Source organism: Nelusetta ayraudi, unplaced genomic scaffold (assembly GCF_046127955.1).
Source record: "Nelusetta ayraudi isolate G7.1 ecotype Tasmania unplaced genomic scaffold, CSIRO-AGI_Nayr_v1 ptg000042l, whole genome shotgun sequence".
Lineage (NCBI taxonomy): Eukaryota > Metazoa > Chordata > Actinopteri > Tetraodontiformes > Monacanthidae > Nelusetta > Nelusetta ayraudi.
In genome coordinates, this window is record NW_027466092.1 from 9,542,161 (window position 1) to 9,560,590 (window position 18,430).

The 18,430-nt window shown below is 45.1% G+C and overlaps 1 protein-coding gene across 1 annotated transcript in view; it reads left to right on the forward strand.

Moving 5' to 3' along the window:
• The window catches only part of pcxb (pyruvate carboxylase b), a 265,842-nt gene that overhangs the window by 229,548 nt on the left and 17,864 nt on the right, over window positions 1-18,430 (forward strand). The window contains exons 20-22 of the mRNA XM_076034155.1: window positions 4,760-4,917; window positions 5,816-5,902; window positions 16,749-16,928. Coding sequence (XP_075890270.1) covers window positions 4,760-4,917; window positions 5,816-5,902; window positions 16,749-16,928 — 425 coding nt within the window. The remainder of the gene's footprint in view (window positions 1-4,759; window positions 4,918-5,815; window positions 5,903-16,748; window positions 16,929-18,430) is intronic.

An 18,430-nucleotide genomic window follows, 5' to 3' on the forward strand; every position in this document is an offset into this window, starting at 1 on the left:
TGTCATTCTTGGTAAAGGAAGGTGGTGGATCATGGACTGTAATTAAGAATATAGATAATATTGAGACCAGTTAAAAAAGAAAAACTACCTGTGGGAGGGTAGCAAAGTGGATGACTCGGGTGTGATACAGTCGGTGGTGAGGATTAGTGCCAATGCCAAACCTTTGATCATGTTTTGGCATATCTTGTTTTACAATCCCCACCAGGATCTTCTAACGTTGACTTGAAGAATCCTCTTAAGAGGCAAGTAGTTGTTCTGGGTTTTCTGCAGAAGCGGTGCAACCTCTGATTTACTGAACCTCTTCAGCCCTGCATCTCATGACTGCCGTGATGATCGGTCGCACTTTCATTTCAAAGTTTTAATGTACAAACAGGCAACATGTCGCCTCATTTGCAATAGAGAGGCCCCAGCGCCGTGGTGGAAATTACAGTAAACATCAGGTCATGGCGCCGCAGGTCCCGCAGGGCGCCACATCCGAAGTGAACGGCCTTCCGTGAGAGGCTTATGGTTTCTACGGCAATAATTAACCGTCATGCAGGGAGAGGTCTGTCGCAGAGGAGGAATTTCTGTAATGGCCCATCAAACAACACAGCAACAGAGCTATTAGGGCATGCTGCGCTTTGGGTGTGATTTGTGACTTGCGCTTTGAAAGAGAGAACTTTGCTCCGCTGCCGCTTCCTCCTATTTACACATGTAACCCACCGCCAAGCACAACGGGCTCACATCCATCGTCTGCTGCCGTCGCATTATTTTTCAAGCGTCAAAATTTGGTAGCGTGTCAGCCTCTCCCTGATGAACTGCCCCGCCGTGTGGCGCCAGCCCACTTTATTGGCGTCATATTAAACGGTGCCTGTACGCTAGCCGGTGACAAACCAAAATCCGAGGGAAGACAAGGTCATAACTCACGAGAGAGATGTTTTCCACAGCGCCGCTTTATACCAAGAATTTCAATTAGCCTCAGCAGAGGCTGCGATTGGGATGCACAATGTCTCCCACACAAACACACACACACGTGAGTGTATTTATACTCTTCCCTCAGCTGACCCCAGCACATGCATTATGCAGTCGTCACACATATTTCCAAATTCTTTTCCATCCGTCACCTTGTGCGCGTAACCCCCCCACCCCCAACCCCCGCCAACCCCCTCTCCCTCTCCCACAATTCTTCGTGTCTCCATTTCCTGTGTTTGGTCGCTTTGGGGCCGTCGTGCTTCTTTGGTAATAAGTGGTGTGCAGCTGAGGATACCCTGCTGCCTCTCGTAACCTCACTCTGTTTACTGCTTCCCCGTCTCTCTTCCTCTCCCTCTCTTCCTCCCTCCATCCCTCCTCCTTCCCCCGTCTCTGTTCCAAGGCAGTAATCAGTGTTGTGCAGCTCTCTGTACCTGGTTCTATCTCTCCTCTCCGTCTCTTAACCCTCACTGCCTCTCCTCCTCTCTCTCTCTCTCTCTCCTTCACTCGCTCGCTTGGTGACAAAGCAATTAACAGCACTTTACATGGCTGTGTTTTACGCCCTCCGCACTCTCTCCCTTCACCTGCCTCTGTATCTCCTTCATCTCTCTTTCGCTCCTGGAGGAACTGGTGGGTGAGCGCACTGCTCTTCTCTGCTTAATTAACACGTCTTCCAAACTGTCCTCCCTGGTGTACCCAGTCATCAGCCGTGGCGCCCGCTGTGCGCTCATTTAGTTTCAGTTTGGCTGAATTGTCCACACTGGGCTTCCATAGAAATTTGTCAGTGCAAAATGGCAGCTAACTAGAAGTAACAATTGCAACATGTATACTCTTATGCAGTATATGAATAAGAACCGCTCTATAGCTATAGGAAAACCAATTGCTGTTTATTTTACTGCAAGTATACACTTTTATTAATGTGTTTATGGGCAGTATATTGCGCTGTTGCCAATATAAAAATCGTAAATCAGGCCATATTTTATACACTGGACATTTAAGAAGCGATGCACATTCACATTCCCGCCGTTTTGCGTCAGCGTCATGGATGGATTCCACTGATGGGGGATTCTTCAGCTGCCAAGGCAGCGCAGCTGCTCAGGTTATAAAAGTCATAAAGCACCAAACAATGTGCAGCTCCTATAATGGAGTGTTGTTATCACTATAAAAAAAAATGCTCTACTGACCCGGGACAGTGCGGCAGGTAAGCGAACAGTTGGCTCCTCGTTCGCCTGCCGGGTGTCTCAAAGTCTGCATCCATCTGTCTAATTCCGCCTCTTTCTCATTCCGAATCATCCTCCAGCTCATCCGTCTTCATCTGCGTGCCACGGTTAGCACCTCGCATCCTCTCATCGACCGCAAACTGCATCAGGGCGTTTGGAGACGCACGCACAAGCCAACACTGCGCGAGTCACCGAGTTTGTCCTGCTAACAGGCTGCCGTGCAGCTATCGAGCTGAGTGACGCGTGCATATGTGCATGTCTGTAAACAGACACGCATGAGGTGTAGCGATGCCCTGATTGATTGTTTTCCAGAGTGTAATTAACGGTCTACGGGGGGAAAAGTCCTCTGTTTACCAGCGGTGCAGTTTACCCACTGCTCACAGCTGGTCTTTGTATTTGGTTTTGGATGCAGGCAAAAATAAACCTTGGAAACCCCGACACAATATTAGCATTTGGCAAACGTAAAATTCTGCTCGTGCAATAACATTGGCCTGGCCTCTCTTTTGGCCCGTGCTTCTACCTTCACTCCTTGCCAAAGAACTTTTCTCGTGGCAGAAGTGAATAAACTCACCGTCTTCGGCACGCAGGTGGACTGTTTGCTTGATTTGAGTTTCTTTTAGGAAACCTTGAAACTATTAAAATAGTTCCTTTCCTTTCCTCTGGCAAATGTTGTAGCTTTGCTCTGTCTTAGCCAAAGGGTTGGAAGACGCTGAGACCGGCTTATTAGGCCCTCAAATTTATTAGAAGAAACACTAAAAGTGTTGGCTCATTTAGAATTGAGATTTTCCCCCAGTGTCAGTGGAGTCTCAATAAAGCTGCAAGCGGTAAATGGTTGAAGATTCAGTTTTGGGATGAACTATTACTTTAATTTGAAGCACTTTTATGAGGGTGTTATCAGAACAGGAGGGGGTGTGTGGCCGACTCCATTGCACGATGCACTGTTTTAGATACTGAGGGTGAGGGTGAGGTAGAAAACAAAAATTAAAAAACAGCACATATAATTGTACACTATTACTCTCTTTCTATTACATTGTATTTACATGGATCTGATTTCATCACTTCGCTAACTTGCTCTTTCCAGTGAAGGGAATCAAGCACTGAAGTAAAGTTTCCCGAGTCTGTGGAGTGTATTGGCAGAATAAAGAGTTTTATTTGATCTAGGAAAACATTGGTTCGGTGAATTTTGCGGAATTATTTTAACTTATTGGTTGATGTTCACTCTGTCACTGTTTTCCAATAAACCTCCAAGGGCACGGACTCATTTGTTTGGTTGTTGTTGTTTTTTAACCTCACTTTCTGAACCACGCAGTGTGAGAGCTGGATGCAGTCGCGGACAGACAACACTGCCCAGTTGCAGTTTATTTAGTAGATCATTTTTTTCCCGTTTTCTACGGCCCTAAACTGTGTGCTGGTGGTGATGGTGAAAGATGTTTATCACGCACCAGAGACCTGGCACAGGCCAATGTGTGTACCGACAGCGGCTGTGTGACCGTGTCCAATGTGCATCACTCTGCTGTATAAACTGAGCCTGTAATTTCACCGTGGAAGCGCACGTTAGAGCCGCAACGACGGTTCATGAAACTGAAAGGGGATTCGACCTAATTGACGGCAAGTTTGACATGCAGCTGGAATCAACGCATATTGATTTCCCATTAATTTCACAGCGGTTACATTTCGCCCAAGTGTAAACTGTGTAAACACATAAATGCTTTCAGGAGTGCACGTTGGCTTTGAATGATAAATATTCAGGCTTTTCACTCAGTCGCTGTGGATTTTGCACGCTTGGTTTGTCTCATTAAAAAAGCTGTATTTGTCATCATTATCCAGAGGCTGGTAGCAGTTTTTTCCCCCCTTCTTTCATTTAAAGGTGCGTCAGTGTTACAGCATATAAAATGACAGTTGCAGAAAGATGTACGAGCAACATCTGCTTGTTTAAACGATGACAAAATATGAGCGAGATTTGAAGTTACCAGGGCAGGATATTAATGCAGAGTGAATTTTCCAGGCCTTCTCACGCTCTCATATAGCACTTAACCGTGCCTTAACTGAGCCTGCAGCTCAGGCTGGTTATAGATTTTCTGCCCAATAACTGACTTCAAGTCCCCAAGTGCTCCTGACTTTATGTATTTTTTAAGAGCTGTCAAAAGTAAGATCCTGGCAGATTAAAGCAAAATGTCTCTCGTGGTACTTGGGTTTCGCCTGCTGAATAATTTGACAAAGAGAACCCGTGCCCAGTGGAAATTCAAAGTGAGAAGTAAGAGTCTGCGTCCAAACTAAGCGAAAATGACTCAGCTGCAACAACATGTGTTTCACATCAAGATTGAATAAGAGCAAATCAAAAACCATCCGTTTGCCTTTGAAGCATGTCTTCGGTGAAACTGATACTGAACATTGACTTATAGTGACAAAGAAATGAATGCTATAAATTATTATGATGACATTAAAAATGTCCTTAAAGTCAAGAGTTTGGGAGATTTGCAGTTGTTCTTTAAAGCAGAATGAGAGGCGGACTTCAGCCAGTGTTGAAAGAGTGTGACGGATTGTGCACCGTGAGACTGACTAACTGGGTTTTTTTTTCTGCTGCGTTGCAGGCATCGCGCTGGAGAAGGTGTTTGACTACAGTGAATACTGGGAGGTAGCCAGAGGCCTGTACGCTCCCTTCGACTGCACAGCCACCATGAAATCTGGCAACGCTGACGTCTATGAGAACGAGATCCCCGGAGGACAGTACACCAACCTTCACTTCCAGGTCCAGCACACCTATGTATTGTGTTCCCAGCGCTGGAAATAAATGCCTCAGTGTATTTTCTAACTTCTGACATCAAATGGGTTTTTACGCCAAAAAAGGCTTTAAGTTCAGTGAAAATATGTTCTCCTACTGAGAAAAAGTTTTCTTGTCTGCCCTTTTAAGGTCCCATATTCTGCAAAATTCCCTTTACCTATGTAGCTTAATAATAACCCATGTCTCCAGCCTGTCAATGAACTCCCCAGAAATGAGAAAAGTCCTTCCTTTATTGCTTTTGCTCGTACTCTCCAGAAAGTCTATGCTTGAACACTCCAGTCTTCAGAAGTCAGACCTTTGTGACATCACAAAGGGCTGTACTGGGTTAGTGACTGCAGACAGACCAACTCACAACAGTCTAGTACCAGTGGGCCAAATAAAAAAGAATTATTGCTATTATTATTATGAGTATTGCGAGGCTGCTGCACTGGAGTCCAGGATGAGAAATAATCATCCGAAAACACAGATAATACAGAAGCTTTAATGGGTTTCTTTCAAAATTAAAAAAAACATACAAATAGGAATTGCTGACAAAATATTTTGCATGGTGGTGATTCATGATTCACCCACTTGCACAATCACAGAAACAAAAATATGAAGGTACTGACCTGACCAGGTGTGACCCTCTCTGTATTTACAAAATGATAGCATACAACAGGAAAGTGCAGCATATCCCCCCATGAGTCCTAAAGCTGTGGTTTGAAAATACAAACATGAGCCTTAAATAGGCAGTTCCACCCTAATTACACAGGAGCTTTGACTTTCTCTCCCCAAGGGTAGAAGTTGGTGTAGTTTTGTTTTCCTTTTTTCTTTATTTTACTGTTTTGGTTCATGTTGCTTTTTGTTCCATTGCGGCTCTTTGCAGGCCCACAGTATGGGACTGGGAAACAAGTTCAAGGAGGTGAAGAAGGCCTACGTTGAGGCCAACAAACTGCTGGGAGACCTCATTAAGGTGAGACATTAGAGCAAAGTAAAGCACCGAGGAGTGACACAAGGTGGAGAGAGAGTCCAAATGTTTTCCCCCAACATCCCTGTCTTTCATTACGTACCAGAGACAAAAACAGGTGTAGGGTGTCTTTTGTTAAGCAGGTTTATTTTCCTCACTGTTGTGATAAAGCAGCGTTACATTATTTAATTAATTTTTTTCCTGACCTGCTTTGAATCACCGACATGCTCATCCAAACGTCTCTTCAGCAGACAGGTGTGCTGCTGAGCGCTGCTGCTAGTGAACGCACTGTGTGAGTTGAGTGGGGCCATTGACATTTTTCATAAAATGAGTTCAGATGAATCAGACGCCAGTATGGCGCCATTAACAAGAACGCTGTTGCCACTGCTGGATGGATCTCGTCTCCATATCTGAAGGAATGTGGAGCTGCTCATGCATCTCATGCATTTATGATATATTTGCATGAGGAAACACTTTTAAGTCTCCGAGTAGAATTTCTTTTAATTCTAATTGTTCTAATTGTATTTCTTCTTAACAGTTCAGTCAGTCAGTGGGATGCAGCCACACCAGTTCAGAATAAGACAAATATGTCATAATATTTGAAATCATGTAAAATATCCCAAAACTCTTCCACTGCTCTATTATTTCCTAATGTACTGAATTAATTCACCAACTTAGTACTTCAGAGTTGCACTGCCATGGTGTGAAGATGCTCTGGATAGTCATTTGCACACTTCGCTACCTGCTTCACTGTCTCACTACCACTTACAGTGCAGCTTGATTCTGGTGCAGCCTGCACATGCTGCCTAACTTGATGTCTGTTTCAATGGGACCTCAACTGGTTTGGGCACCATTTCCAGAATCCAGCCTTATTATGACATGATTTGGTTGGGGCGGACACACAGTTCCCTAGTCAGGTCCAATAAGTAACACTGGGGTGCTAGCGTGCCAGAATCACAGACTTCATTCTTCCATCTGGGTTGCAAGTCTGCCGTGTTGTAACTTTTGCATTTTCCTCTTCTTGAAAGTGTTGCTGCTCTGTGTCATATGGAATCACGGTGAAAGCTGGTTCTCTCAAGGTCCTGCTGGATGATTTGCTCGGCGTCTCTCTTGTGTAGCGTTGCCAGTCTCCTGACCAACACCAGGCAGGAATTTATACCTCCGTGATTGCTTCCGCCGACATGGTGACCGTTGTCCCCGACAGAAACATGCGCTCGTCTGATCCAGGCAGCTATTGGTCATGCAAGAGGGGCTCCGCTCTGCAGTCGACGACTACATTCCCATCCTAAATTCACCTCCATACCTGCTGTTTTGCTTTTCATTATGTTGCATTAATTCCCTTGTTTCTCTCCCGTCATTATTTACCATCACGGCTTCTTAATAGATTCATCCTTCTTTCCCCGCGCTAATGCTCTCCATGTAATTATTTTGTCCTGGTTTGCATTCTCTTTATCGAGACGCTCCCTTTTTCCTCCCCACCTTTCCCTTCTTATTTCCTTGCAGCTCCCCTCGTCCCCCCTCCGACATCCTTCTTATTTTGCCGCCTGCCTGGATTGGCCACGACCCCGGACTCCTTCGTTTCTCTCTACTTCCTCATCTCTCTCTCTCTCGCTCTCTCTGAATTCTGCTGCCTGTGTCAGCTTTCTCTTATTTTCTTCCCCCCCTCTCTGTTTTCCACTCCCCACCCCGACCCCTCCACCCCAATACTCTCTATCAATTCAATTAAGGACTCTGCGAGCTTCACTGCACCAGCCAACGTGGGCTTAATGTGCCTGTGGGTCCTAGTGCTGCTCTGTTGGAGCCTGTTAGCTTGACAATGGCAGCTCCTCTCACACTGTTGCCTTGTCAATAAGATGGAGGGAGTGTGCTAGTCACATATAGTTATATAGTGCACTGGCCACACACTGACAGTGCAGAGAGCAGCAAGGTATACACATCAACCATGTTTTCCCTGCACTGGCACTCATCCGTAGCGCTGCAGAAAGCCGCTCTGTGAAGGATTGTGCTTCTTGACAGAGGACCTCATTTTCAGACCACTTCATACCAGAGGTATAGAAAGACAATGAGAAAAAACAATTTGAGAGTTGCGCCACATCTCCACGTCTAGAAAAAGACAAACTCTATGACATTTAATGATGGAAGTATTAGCATAAAAGTGATTGCCAATAATGCGTCTTCTCACTTTTCCAAGCTTGCTAATTGTCATTGTCAGTTTGGAACTTTTTTTCCCCCCCGGTGCACCTCGTTCCGAATTGGGGAATATTAAGATATCGCATTGCAAGTTGTCTCTGAAATGACAGGAGCACTCGATTAAAAATGAAAGATAATGAGCCCGGGCTCATTGGCTGTAATTTAATTCCACTCGACGTCAAAAGCCACTCAGGAGACTGTTCAACTTGTCAAGGCGTATTTCACAAAACACACCTAAGCCGCAGTCCGTTGCAGCGGGATGGTGATTCCAGATGCCTGGCCGAGTGTCGTCGCTGCGCTACTCGCCGAGCACTCGCTGCACATCCTCCCTAAAATGCCAAAATCTATGGACTTGATTCCCAATTACGAGGGACCTGAACTCAGCGAAACGACAGGGTGTATAAATAAGCCCAAACCCTCCGATTATTCTCGGCAGGAACGCTGATTTAATTAGTCTCCTCAGAATATTCAGGGTCAGACAGCGCCCCCCTCCCTCATGCTATCCTGCAGCCACTTTGTCTACGTGTTCATTGGCTGAGGAATACCATCAGCGACGGGGGAGGTTTTGCAGAAGCAGAGGAACTTGGATGAATCATGGGAGATGGGACGTTAATGGCGAGTGTGTAACTGCAGCAGCCTCGGCCAACATCCGACTGAAGTGAACGAGCTCCTGACTGAGGGCAGCTATTGATCCTTTGGAGTACAGACTGGTCAGGTGACGTCCATGTGCTTTTAGAACAGGATGGGGAATAACGTACTGATGCTGCTGAGGCCCGAAATATAAAAGTTCAAGTAAATTATGATTATTTTGCCTTTGGGCCTAACTAATAATATAATAATGGGAGCTGTTCAATCTAAGCAGTGGTTTTATTCAAAGTTTATTTTACCTTCTGGACTTTTGATCTTTTTAAGACTGTAGAGCTCAACAGATGAACACAAAATAAATGCCAGCTACAGTAAATGTGCAGTAGGTGAGGCCCACATAAAAAAAAAAAGACCCAGATTTTTCATGTGAAACTGAATATGTTGTTTATTTGGTTACTGTATTCATAGTGAAAAATATTCCAGCACTTATACCCACTGGGCCGCCATCATTTTACCATTCATCACTTTATTGATTTCAACACTTGTTTTGTTTTCCTCAAAGCTTCTTTTGAAAAGAAGTCTCCAAATCAAAAATGCTCCAACAACAAAACCTGCGACCCGCCGCGTTTCTTGCCCTGTGGTGTGTTTTCACACCGAGACCCCGATGGTTGTGCTTCACGCCCAGATGGGATCCTTCCCCCTCACCCTCCTCCCCTCGCCACCTCCACCCTGCATTTGCCCTGGTTTTATCCACCAAGTTGCCTTGCAAACCAGTGGACACACGGTGAAGAATGACATCAGTAATCTGGCCAATTCCCTCGATGTCGCTGCCATCAATGCCTGTCTGTGTCATAGTAAAGTTTGAAGTCCATAGCACTTACAGTTTCAGAACCTTAGCTTTTGAGAATTTTTTTTGAAACAAGTGAAAATGGCTCACTTCTGATTCGTCCGGGGTCAAAGGTCAGCATTTATGAAAATTAGGTATGGACAGAATGAAGGCGTGGGTCTTTGTCGCATGTCTCTATGACCTTCCTAGAGGAGGCTATGGCGATTTTAGTGTTTTTGTGTATATAGGGGGCGCTATTGAGCTGATTAATCCAGCCTTTTTTTTGCCAGTTCCTGTTCCAGAGCTGGTTTTATCGCTGGGGCTCAATCCCAAAATAAGAAATTTGAGGTAAAAAAAAAAAAAATGAACGTGGCAATAACCAGTGTTGCTGAGCAGCCCTCTTCCTCGTTTGGCTTGTGTTGGAGTGAGCCTGAGCACTGACCAGCACTACCTCTACAGAGCAGTGCTCGGGAGCAGGGACAGCTTGCAATTATTCTAATCAAAAGAAAGGGACTCACATCTGGTCAGTGGTTCAGAGCCCACTGTGGAACAGCATCATATACTGTAAGTTGTGTCTGTGTGTTTTCTGCCTTTCTTCCTTCAGCCCACTTGCCGTCTCCCGCTTCTCTTGCAGCAAGAGCCTCTCACCTTCTGGTCGCACTCACACTGGGCGTCTCCTACTTTGTGTCGGCTGCGGGGCTGCACAAGCTTTGTGATGTGTTCCGTCCCGCGCTGCCTATCGCCTCCTCTCATCCATTCTTCCTCGTTCCTGCTTCATCATCCTCCACGAGGCTCTCCGTTCAAGTCGACTCAGCCGTCGCCACTTGCTTTCACCCTCGCCGCTTTTGATTGGGCTTGTTGTATCTCTAATCTTTATATTGCTCCCCTTCTCCCGCCGCCCCTCCCAGACTCCCTCTTGTTATCGCGCCTCTCATGTCCCACCTCCTCCTGACAGGTACCATCCCTCACTCTGCTGCACGCTCCGCCTGCTGGTGTTTGTGCGTCGAGCCTTTGCCGTCTCTCTTCCAGAAACGCACTTTCCGTCGCACTTCCCAGAAGAGGAGAGAGCTTCTGAAAGCAGAAAAATATAATACGCATGATAGAAACGGGCGCATGGACACACAGCCCATCTTCTCTCACTCTCACACACACGGCTGCACATGCTCTCCTCACGCGTTTTGCGAGAGGGAACGCCGGACGGCGGAGGGAGAGGAGTGCGAGTTAAAAAGGGAACATGAAGGTGTCGGATGAATTAAAGGAGCCGGTCAAAGTGCAGCGCCCGGTGGCAGCCGAGGGCGCGAGCGGGTCTTGTGTGTCAAGTGCAATAACACGAGGCAGCGTGAGGAGATGTGTAAGATCGCACACGAGTTGAAGTTCTGGCCACGGAGACATGTATTGTGGAGAGCGCTGAGTGCTGCTGCGTGTCCATGAGAGCCGGCAAGAGGCCCGAACACAGGAAGTGAATTAAATCCCACAGCAAATGGTGGAAATTAAAAATTAACTCGGCTATTTTAGTGTAAAGTTTTTGATAATATTTAACAGCATGATTCCTTCTCACAGGCAATGTTTCATTTGACTGTTTAAATTTTAACAAAAGACAGTGAGACTGACTTGACTTTAATTCAGCTGTGACTGCTCAGATGTGTGTCTGCATCAAGGAAGTGTGAAAGTTGGTGCAAACCTTAAATGGACACGAGGATACGATGTTTGTTTTCTGGAAACGCAACAAAAGCAAAAATTGTCACCACATTTGATCTATTAATTTATGTATTTTAACATCAGAAACTGATGAACATTTGTATCAGATCATGATGAGCACTTCCTGTTTGTGTTTAATTAGAAGAATAGTCAGAAATGTTATTTCACGTTTATCACTTTTAACAACAGATGGTTAGTAAGTCTAATCAAATCAAATGTATTTATATAACCCTTTACAATGGCCTGAAAGGTACCCAAAGTGTTTTACAACAAAGCAAAAACACAGCCCATAATAGATAGAAACACAATAAGTGCTTTGTAACAACCCAAGAGAGTGCCGCAATGCTGGAGGGTGTTAAAGTAAATAAATAAGTAAAACAGAAGAGATAAAATAAGTACACCTAAAAAAGCAGGCTACTCTAGTCAGAGGTGAACGCCAGTCTTAAAAAAGTGGGTCTTCAAAAGGCCAAGATCAGTCATTGTGCGGATGTCAGGGTAAGTTGAAAAGTGTAGTTAAAAACAATCAATGGTTTCATGCAAATGAATACAAACAGGCACTGACACAAGGCAGAAAAGATTCTTCTGCAGCCTTTTAAAAAAAAAAAAGATGATAGAATTAGTGGCTGTGATGGAACGAGGAAGACTGATCCACAGCTTTAGGCTCTGTCACCCTAACAGGTGGAACAGGGAACTTTGAAGAAGCCCTGACGGGGGGGGGGGGGGACGGCCACTCGGTTCAAGCTTCGCTGCTCCTCTGAATATGATGGAGCCGAGGCCGTCCAGAACCTTGTGGCCCTGAGAGAAGTTTTGAAGTTGAATCCAAATTTTGCTCGAGGCCACTGAAGTTGAGCCGCAGCTTGAGGTTCAATACTAAGAGATTTTGTATACTACATAAAATTGACAGTTACCGCTCGCTGTTGATGCACATTTGGAGCACAGCATGTGACACAAATGTAAATTTAAAAAAACAAAAAAAACAAAAGTAAACGGCAGCTATGGAGAGAAAACCGCCAGGATGAGTCAGCGCTCCAAAAAGAAAAACTCCTCTTGAAAATAAAGTCTTTACCTGACACTCAGACAAGAAGACTGCTGACTGTCTCTTATTCAGGATCAGCAGGTGAGAGCTGAGACTCCGAGCCTCATGCGCGCACGTATGAAATCCAATTTTTCAAACCCTGTGTTTCTCGCTTCTTCAAAAAAAAAAAAGCAGAAAAGTTCTCACACTTACACAAAATTAAATTCCCCACTTCTCTGCGTGTTTGTTGCCAAGAGACGGTTTTCGGCGGGTGATTAATCGACAGTGATCGTTGATGAGCGTGACACTTTTGATTCCACTGTGGACTCTAGATAAAAGGAAACTCCTGGCAGAGGGATGGAGGTAAACGAGGACGGGTGAATCGTGAGGAAGAAGTTTGGCTTCTGAGAAAACGGAATAGCTTTTTTTGAGGGGGGAAGAAAAAATATAGGCTAGCTTGTGTAGCTGGTTTATAAACAGAGCGCTTACTTTTTAACTTTGAGGTTGAAATATGAGAATGGGCTCTGGGGGACAGCGAGGAAACAAAGAGAGGGGGAGAGCAGGCAGGCTGGAGGTAGATGAGGATTCCTCTGTCGTGCTGCTTTGTTGTGTCGCAGGAACATTTCAGGCATCTTGACGGTGAGCTTTTGTTTCGCAGCTACACTAAATTAATGGCTTCTCCGGGGATTTCAGGCCACTTTCATTTCTCCAGCCTTCTCAATAACCAGCCATTCTCTTAACGCAGATTACCGCCACCACCCCTATTCACCGTCTCTGTCAAAAAGAGCTTTAGGTTTTTGGCAGCGGGGAAGTTCGAACGGGATGCAGCGGCTTGTTTCTGTCAGCAGGAAACATTCTTGGCTTTTATCTCGCTAGGTGTGCACTGATTTGTGTGCAGGGGTCCTTTGAAAATGTGCTAAGTGGTTGGGAACTTGAACAGGCGGCCCGGGCGACTTTAAAAGATCTGGCTTGTCACCAGGAGATTAATTGCGGTGACACAGTTTTCAAAAAACCATCTCCGTAACAAGCAGAAAATAAGGGCCTCATCTGTTTGATGTACAGTGGAGAAGAAATTCCAGGTCTCCTCTGGTCCCACGGCTGAGCTGCCGCTGCTGCTGCTGCTTTATTTAGGGCAGCGTGGTCATGTAATTAAAGCACAAGTCACTTTAGTTTAACAATCATATCAATATTACATTTCTACATTTTTTAAATTGTCTGCACATTGAATCTCAAATCTCTTCCACCTTTCAGTTCTTGACATTAAATCAACAAGAAGCTCAACATGACCAAGATTCCAGGTTTTTAGCGAATCAGTCCATGCTGGTGCTCTGGCATGTATACATGTTCCAGGTGCAGTGCGAGTAACATCTCATGGTATGAACACACAGTGTGAACATGTCTACCTGTAATGCATATCAGTGATGTTGTGGTTTAGCCACATGGTGTTATTGCTCCACTCACTTTTTCCCAATTGCTTTAGTAAATTTGACAGCTGAATCTCCAGTCCTACAGAAATCAAGCCACTTCTGTGTCACTCTGCCAACATTTTAATCTCATCAGAAGTCAAGTCCTACTTGGTCTTGCATTTTCATTATTAGCTGCGATGCCGGGGGAATATTGACAAAGCCAACTGCAGAGCCGTGTTCTGTTGACTGCTGTTGAAACGTCTGCCTTTATCAAGTAGACAGACTCTTAAAGGGATCTCTCACTTTCAAACAGTTTTTGGTTAATTCTCATGACTGCTGGGGCTCATGAGCACATTGTGCAGACCTTTTTTTACACACATAGATTTGCTTGCTTTAGTGTTTTGATGTCATTATTCTTATTTGATAAATGAGAATAACAGCCGACCCCATGAACCTCCATTCACCATTAACATCTAAATAATACTAAATCGAGCAGTTTGCAAACTGCCTGCAAGTTAACATGAAAATTAGCCTTAGTACTTTCCCTTTAAGTTTAATACTTTATTCGTAGCAAACAATGCAGTTATTTATTTTTTCAATGACAATTTGCAACTTGCACATGAATTTTAAGCTTTTTTTCCCACCTGTACTCACTGGTGAATGTTACACAACGGGCTTTTAAGGTAAATGCAGCATGGCTGACGAGTGGAGTAAAATTTCATTTAGACTTCTTGACATTGCGTTTAATTCCTCTCCCCACCTACTCATCCCTTTAACATCTGAGGCATATCCTGCAGATAGACGCATTGGAATTGCAGTAAAATGGCTGCATGAAATTGGTGTGACTACCCACAGATGGTTTTCAGGTTTATTTTTGCTGAGGAGCCTGCACGGCTCAGAAAATAGAGGCAAGATGAGGAATCTCTGGATGTGCTGCTGAAGCCACTGTCGCTCGCCTGTGCTGTTAATACGGGAGTCGGAATCAAAAGTGATGCAAATGAATGCGGCGCTTAACCTTCCTCAATGTGGGACATGCACATTTTGCATTCTGTCTTTTTAAAGCAGGGCTGTGGGAGTATATATAGCTGAACATTAGCTACCACAGAGATCCTGCCAGGGAGTTTGAAATAATCTCTGTATTTTATAGAATAGCTGGATTTTCTTTTCTTTTGCTTTTTTTTTTTTTTTTTAGACTGCCATCTTTGTACCCGGCAATGCATAACAACAATAAAAGGTTTTCAAGAACATGGGCGGGAGAAGGCTGTTCCGTAACAATCTGGGCTTTGACAAGATATACGCTTCCTCGTGCCAATTAAATCTTTAATGCTGTTTGTGTAATTAGTGTCACCACCAGGAGGGGGCAATAAATGTTTTAAACTGCAGGAAACGGTAAAAAATACCAAACAGCATGGCAGAGTACATGATTTCTCCCTGTTTCTACCCATTATCCCTGATGTGTTGGCTTGAAAGGTGTTTCTATAAGCGACTGTGTGTAAAGTTGGTCATGTTGTCGTCTCTGGAGACCAAAGCTCGTCCGATGTGGTTCAAAGACTGGAGTGACGTCACACCCTCGGCTTTTCTCACTTGTTTCCAAACCCCCCCGAGGGAGCTGCGATGACACCAGAGCGCCGCTTCAGAGCGTTTGCTCTTATGTCAGTTGGACCTATTGTTTGTAAGAATAGATTTTATTGGTCCTGTTTCAGAGAACATCGGCATCGCACTCTTGTTGTTTGGCCCGGTTGTCTCAGCTCTCTTGAATCCGTCTTACATCACCATGTGGCAAACAGCCCACAAAAACCTGTTGGAAAGGGCAGGCAGAAGTTGTTTGTGGAGAAACCAATTTGTCTCTGGACCGAACTGTCGACAAAGCCAGTCGCAGTCAAGTAAGAGGGAATAAGAGGGAATCCTTTCGTGCCGTTTTTGTGTTTTTCTGTTAATGTGAAAGTGCTGATAAAACTGCCCGCACAGTGGCATTGATCTCCAGCACCTTCATGATTTTGTCACTCCTGACCTTCTCTTGTTCCTCTGACTTCTCGTGCCTTAAAGGAAGCTCTGAGGGGTTCATGGAAAAGGAAGACTGACTCACTTTGTCCACGGAGGTTGGCAAAAGAGAAGTCCAGATTTCTGGGTTGGATTTTAAGCCGTTCAGTGACAGGTCAATGTTGTAACACTGACAAAAGGAGCTCCAAATGGCAAGATTACATCAAGTTGCTTCACTGGGTTGTCTTCAAGTTGTTGGTGTGCTTTACTTGGTTGACACACGTGACTTGTGATTTATTTTTTCCTGGCTGGAATACCAATAAGGACATTTAGGACACACCGGTCTGCCTGTCTATTTATTACAAAAAAGCAGTTCATGTTATTGACATTTGAATCAGTCTCGTGTTTGCGGTCAAAAAAGACTCCACTTATTCCTATTATGCTAATAGAGACCACCATTACCATAATGATATGCCATTATAAATAATGAAAGAATGAATACATGTGATTTTAATGAAAGTGTTCTCCACTCCGCCTTTGCTCCACTTCTTTGCTTTTAGCTCCGGCCCCGTTTTCACAGACAAAAACCCTGTGTAGTTTAGTTCCTGACTGCCAAATCAAATGATTAAGGAGACTGTATCGATGTGGGCATCTTTTCATTCCTCATTCGCCTCTCCCACTCTCCCCCTGTCTCGGGGGTCACTCAGCTCTCTTAATCTTCATAGACAGCATATCCATTAAAGCAAACACTCTGTCGCGGGCCCTCTCTGTCTCCGTGCAGCTCCACCTGCAGACCAACCAACAGGAAACCACACAGCGTGACCTTTTGAACGTGAGGCAGAATGCAAAAAAAACCAGAAACAACGGCATCCAAAAAAACAAGCTATTGTAAGCAAATTCTCCGCGAGAGTCTCTGATTTTCTGTAGATTAAAAAGGCCATTGGTCACGCATCAAAAGAAACAATAACGGTTCTGCTCAACCCAAAACAAAGAAATTCAACTCTCCAGCCTGGTGTGAACTCCACAGGGACGCAGCAGGTCCGCACCCATATGAGCATTTTTTTTTTTTTCATTTTACTCGCTACCCTAACAAATGGCCCGTGTCACTTTTTTTTTCTCACATGCCAGCTGTCCTCTTTGTCCTCCGTTCAGGTGACGCCGTCCTCCAAGATCGTGGGCGACCTGGCCCAGTTCATGGTGCAGAACAACCTGACGCGAGCCGAGGTGGAGGAGAGAGCCGACGAGCTGTCCTTCCCGCTGTCTGTGGTGGAGTTCCTGCAGGGATACGTGGGCATTCCGCACGGAGGATTCCCCGAGCCCTTGCGGTCCAAGGTGAGTCGGCCTGCCTGAAAACTGCTTTCAAGGTTCGGTGTGTAAAATGTGGCTTGATTTATGGTTTTTATATTGGTAAAAGCTTAATATACTGCACATTAACAAAAGTGTATAGTTGCAGTACAATAAAAGTCATTTGACTTCCCTTCCCTTTGAACAGTTCTCATGTATATAAGAATGTACATAGAACAAGCGTCTTGCTCCCTAGTTGGGCTTCCTTAAAAATGTCACACACTGGACTTTTATATTTTACAAGCTAAAAAGCAAACAGGCAACATTAAACCTGGCACCTGCATGCAAATCAACACATGAAGCCTGGACAGTGAAGGGTGTTTGAAGGGTGTTTTTTTTCCCCCTCACCCACCCGTTTCTACGCCTCTGAACACACGTGCAGGTGAGCCCCGGCTAAGGCAGCGTGCGCGCAGGTCTTGCGCTCGCACTGAAAGCAAACCTTGATGTTGCTGCCGCCGCTGCTCCGTCCTCTCTTTCATCCTTTGTTCCCTCCGTCACCCCGGCCGCTCTCATCTCATCTCGTCCACCGCGAGCCGCGAGGGAGACGCTCTCCCTCTCCCGTGCGTCAGGGCCAACAGCCTCTACTCGGGAGAGTTGCTCGGGTAAAGGCAGACTTTGTAACATCCTCCCCAAAAAACCTGTCGACAGCATGCGCACTCTGCTGATGCAAGGCTGCCGTTCTGTGACCAACGGCCCAAGACGCCCAAGTGTTCAGATATTCTGCCAATCACGCGGCACTCGAGACTCACAATGTGATTTTTATTTATGCTGCAGCAGATTAATTCAAGATAGTTTCTTCACAGCCTGAGATGTGGAAGAAGTAGATGATGATGAAAAGCTAATTATCCCATACCGTTTTCTAGCCTGCTCGTACTAAATGGCTAATTGTCATTTTCTCTGGCCCTGTCAAGTAGCTTTCGTCTCATTTCCTTACGCACTTTATGAGTTTAATTCTGCCTTTATCCTCTCTTCCGTTTCTCTGACCCGGCTCCTGACACAAGTGTTCACTCAAAAAATGTGATGATTAGATGTTCGCCGCGCAGCCCTGCAGACGTCCACGCCCCTGGCAGTCAGTCCTGCATACCTTCTGTAGATCCGTGTTTGCCAAACTCTCATTAGTGTCTTCCTCGTATCACCCAAAAAGAAAAGGGATAAAAGGCAGACAGCCGCCGTGGGCATTCTGCTATCAGGCTGCAAGTCCCTTTATTTTCAGTCTGAGCCTCCAGCTGAAGGAGTCGTCCTTCTGCAGCACATGCAAAGGTCCAAATGCTTGCCAACTGAACTTGTTTCCTTTTTCTTCGGCTGGTGAGCATACGAGCCAATAATAATTTGGATTCCAACTCGGAACTCAGAAGCATCCAGTCAACCTTGCTTCACTACACAAAGTGTAGCTGGAAATATTGCCTGCACGACCATGTTCAAAGTCAAAATATTAACACTGTTGTAGAACTTCCCATCTCAGCCAGAAAAACAATCTGAGTTGTTTTTGT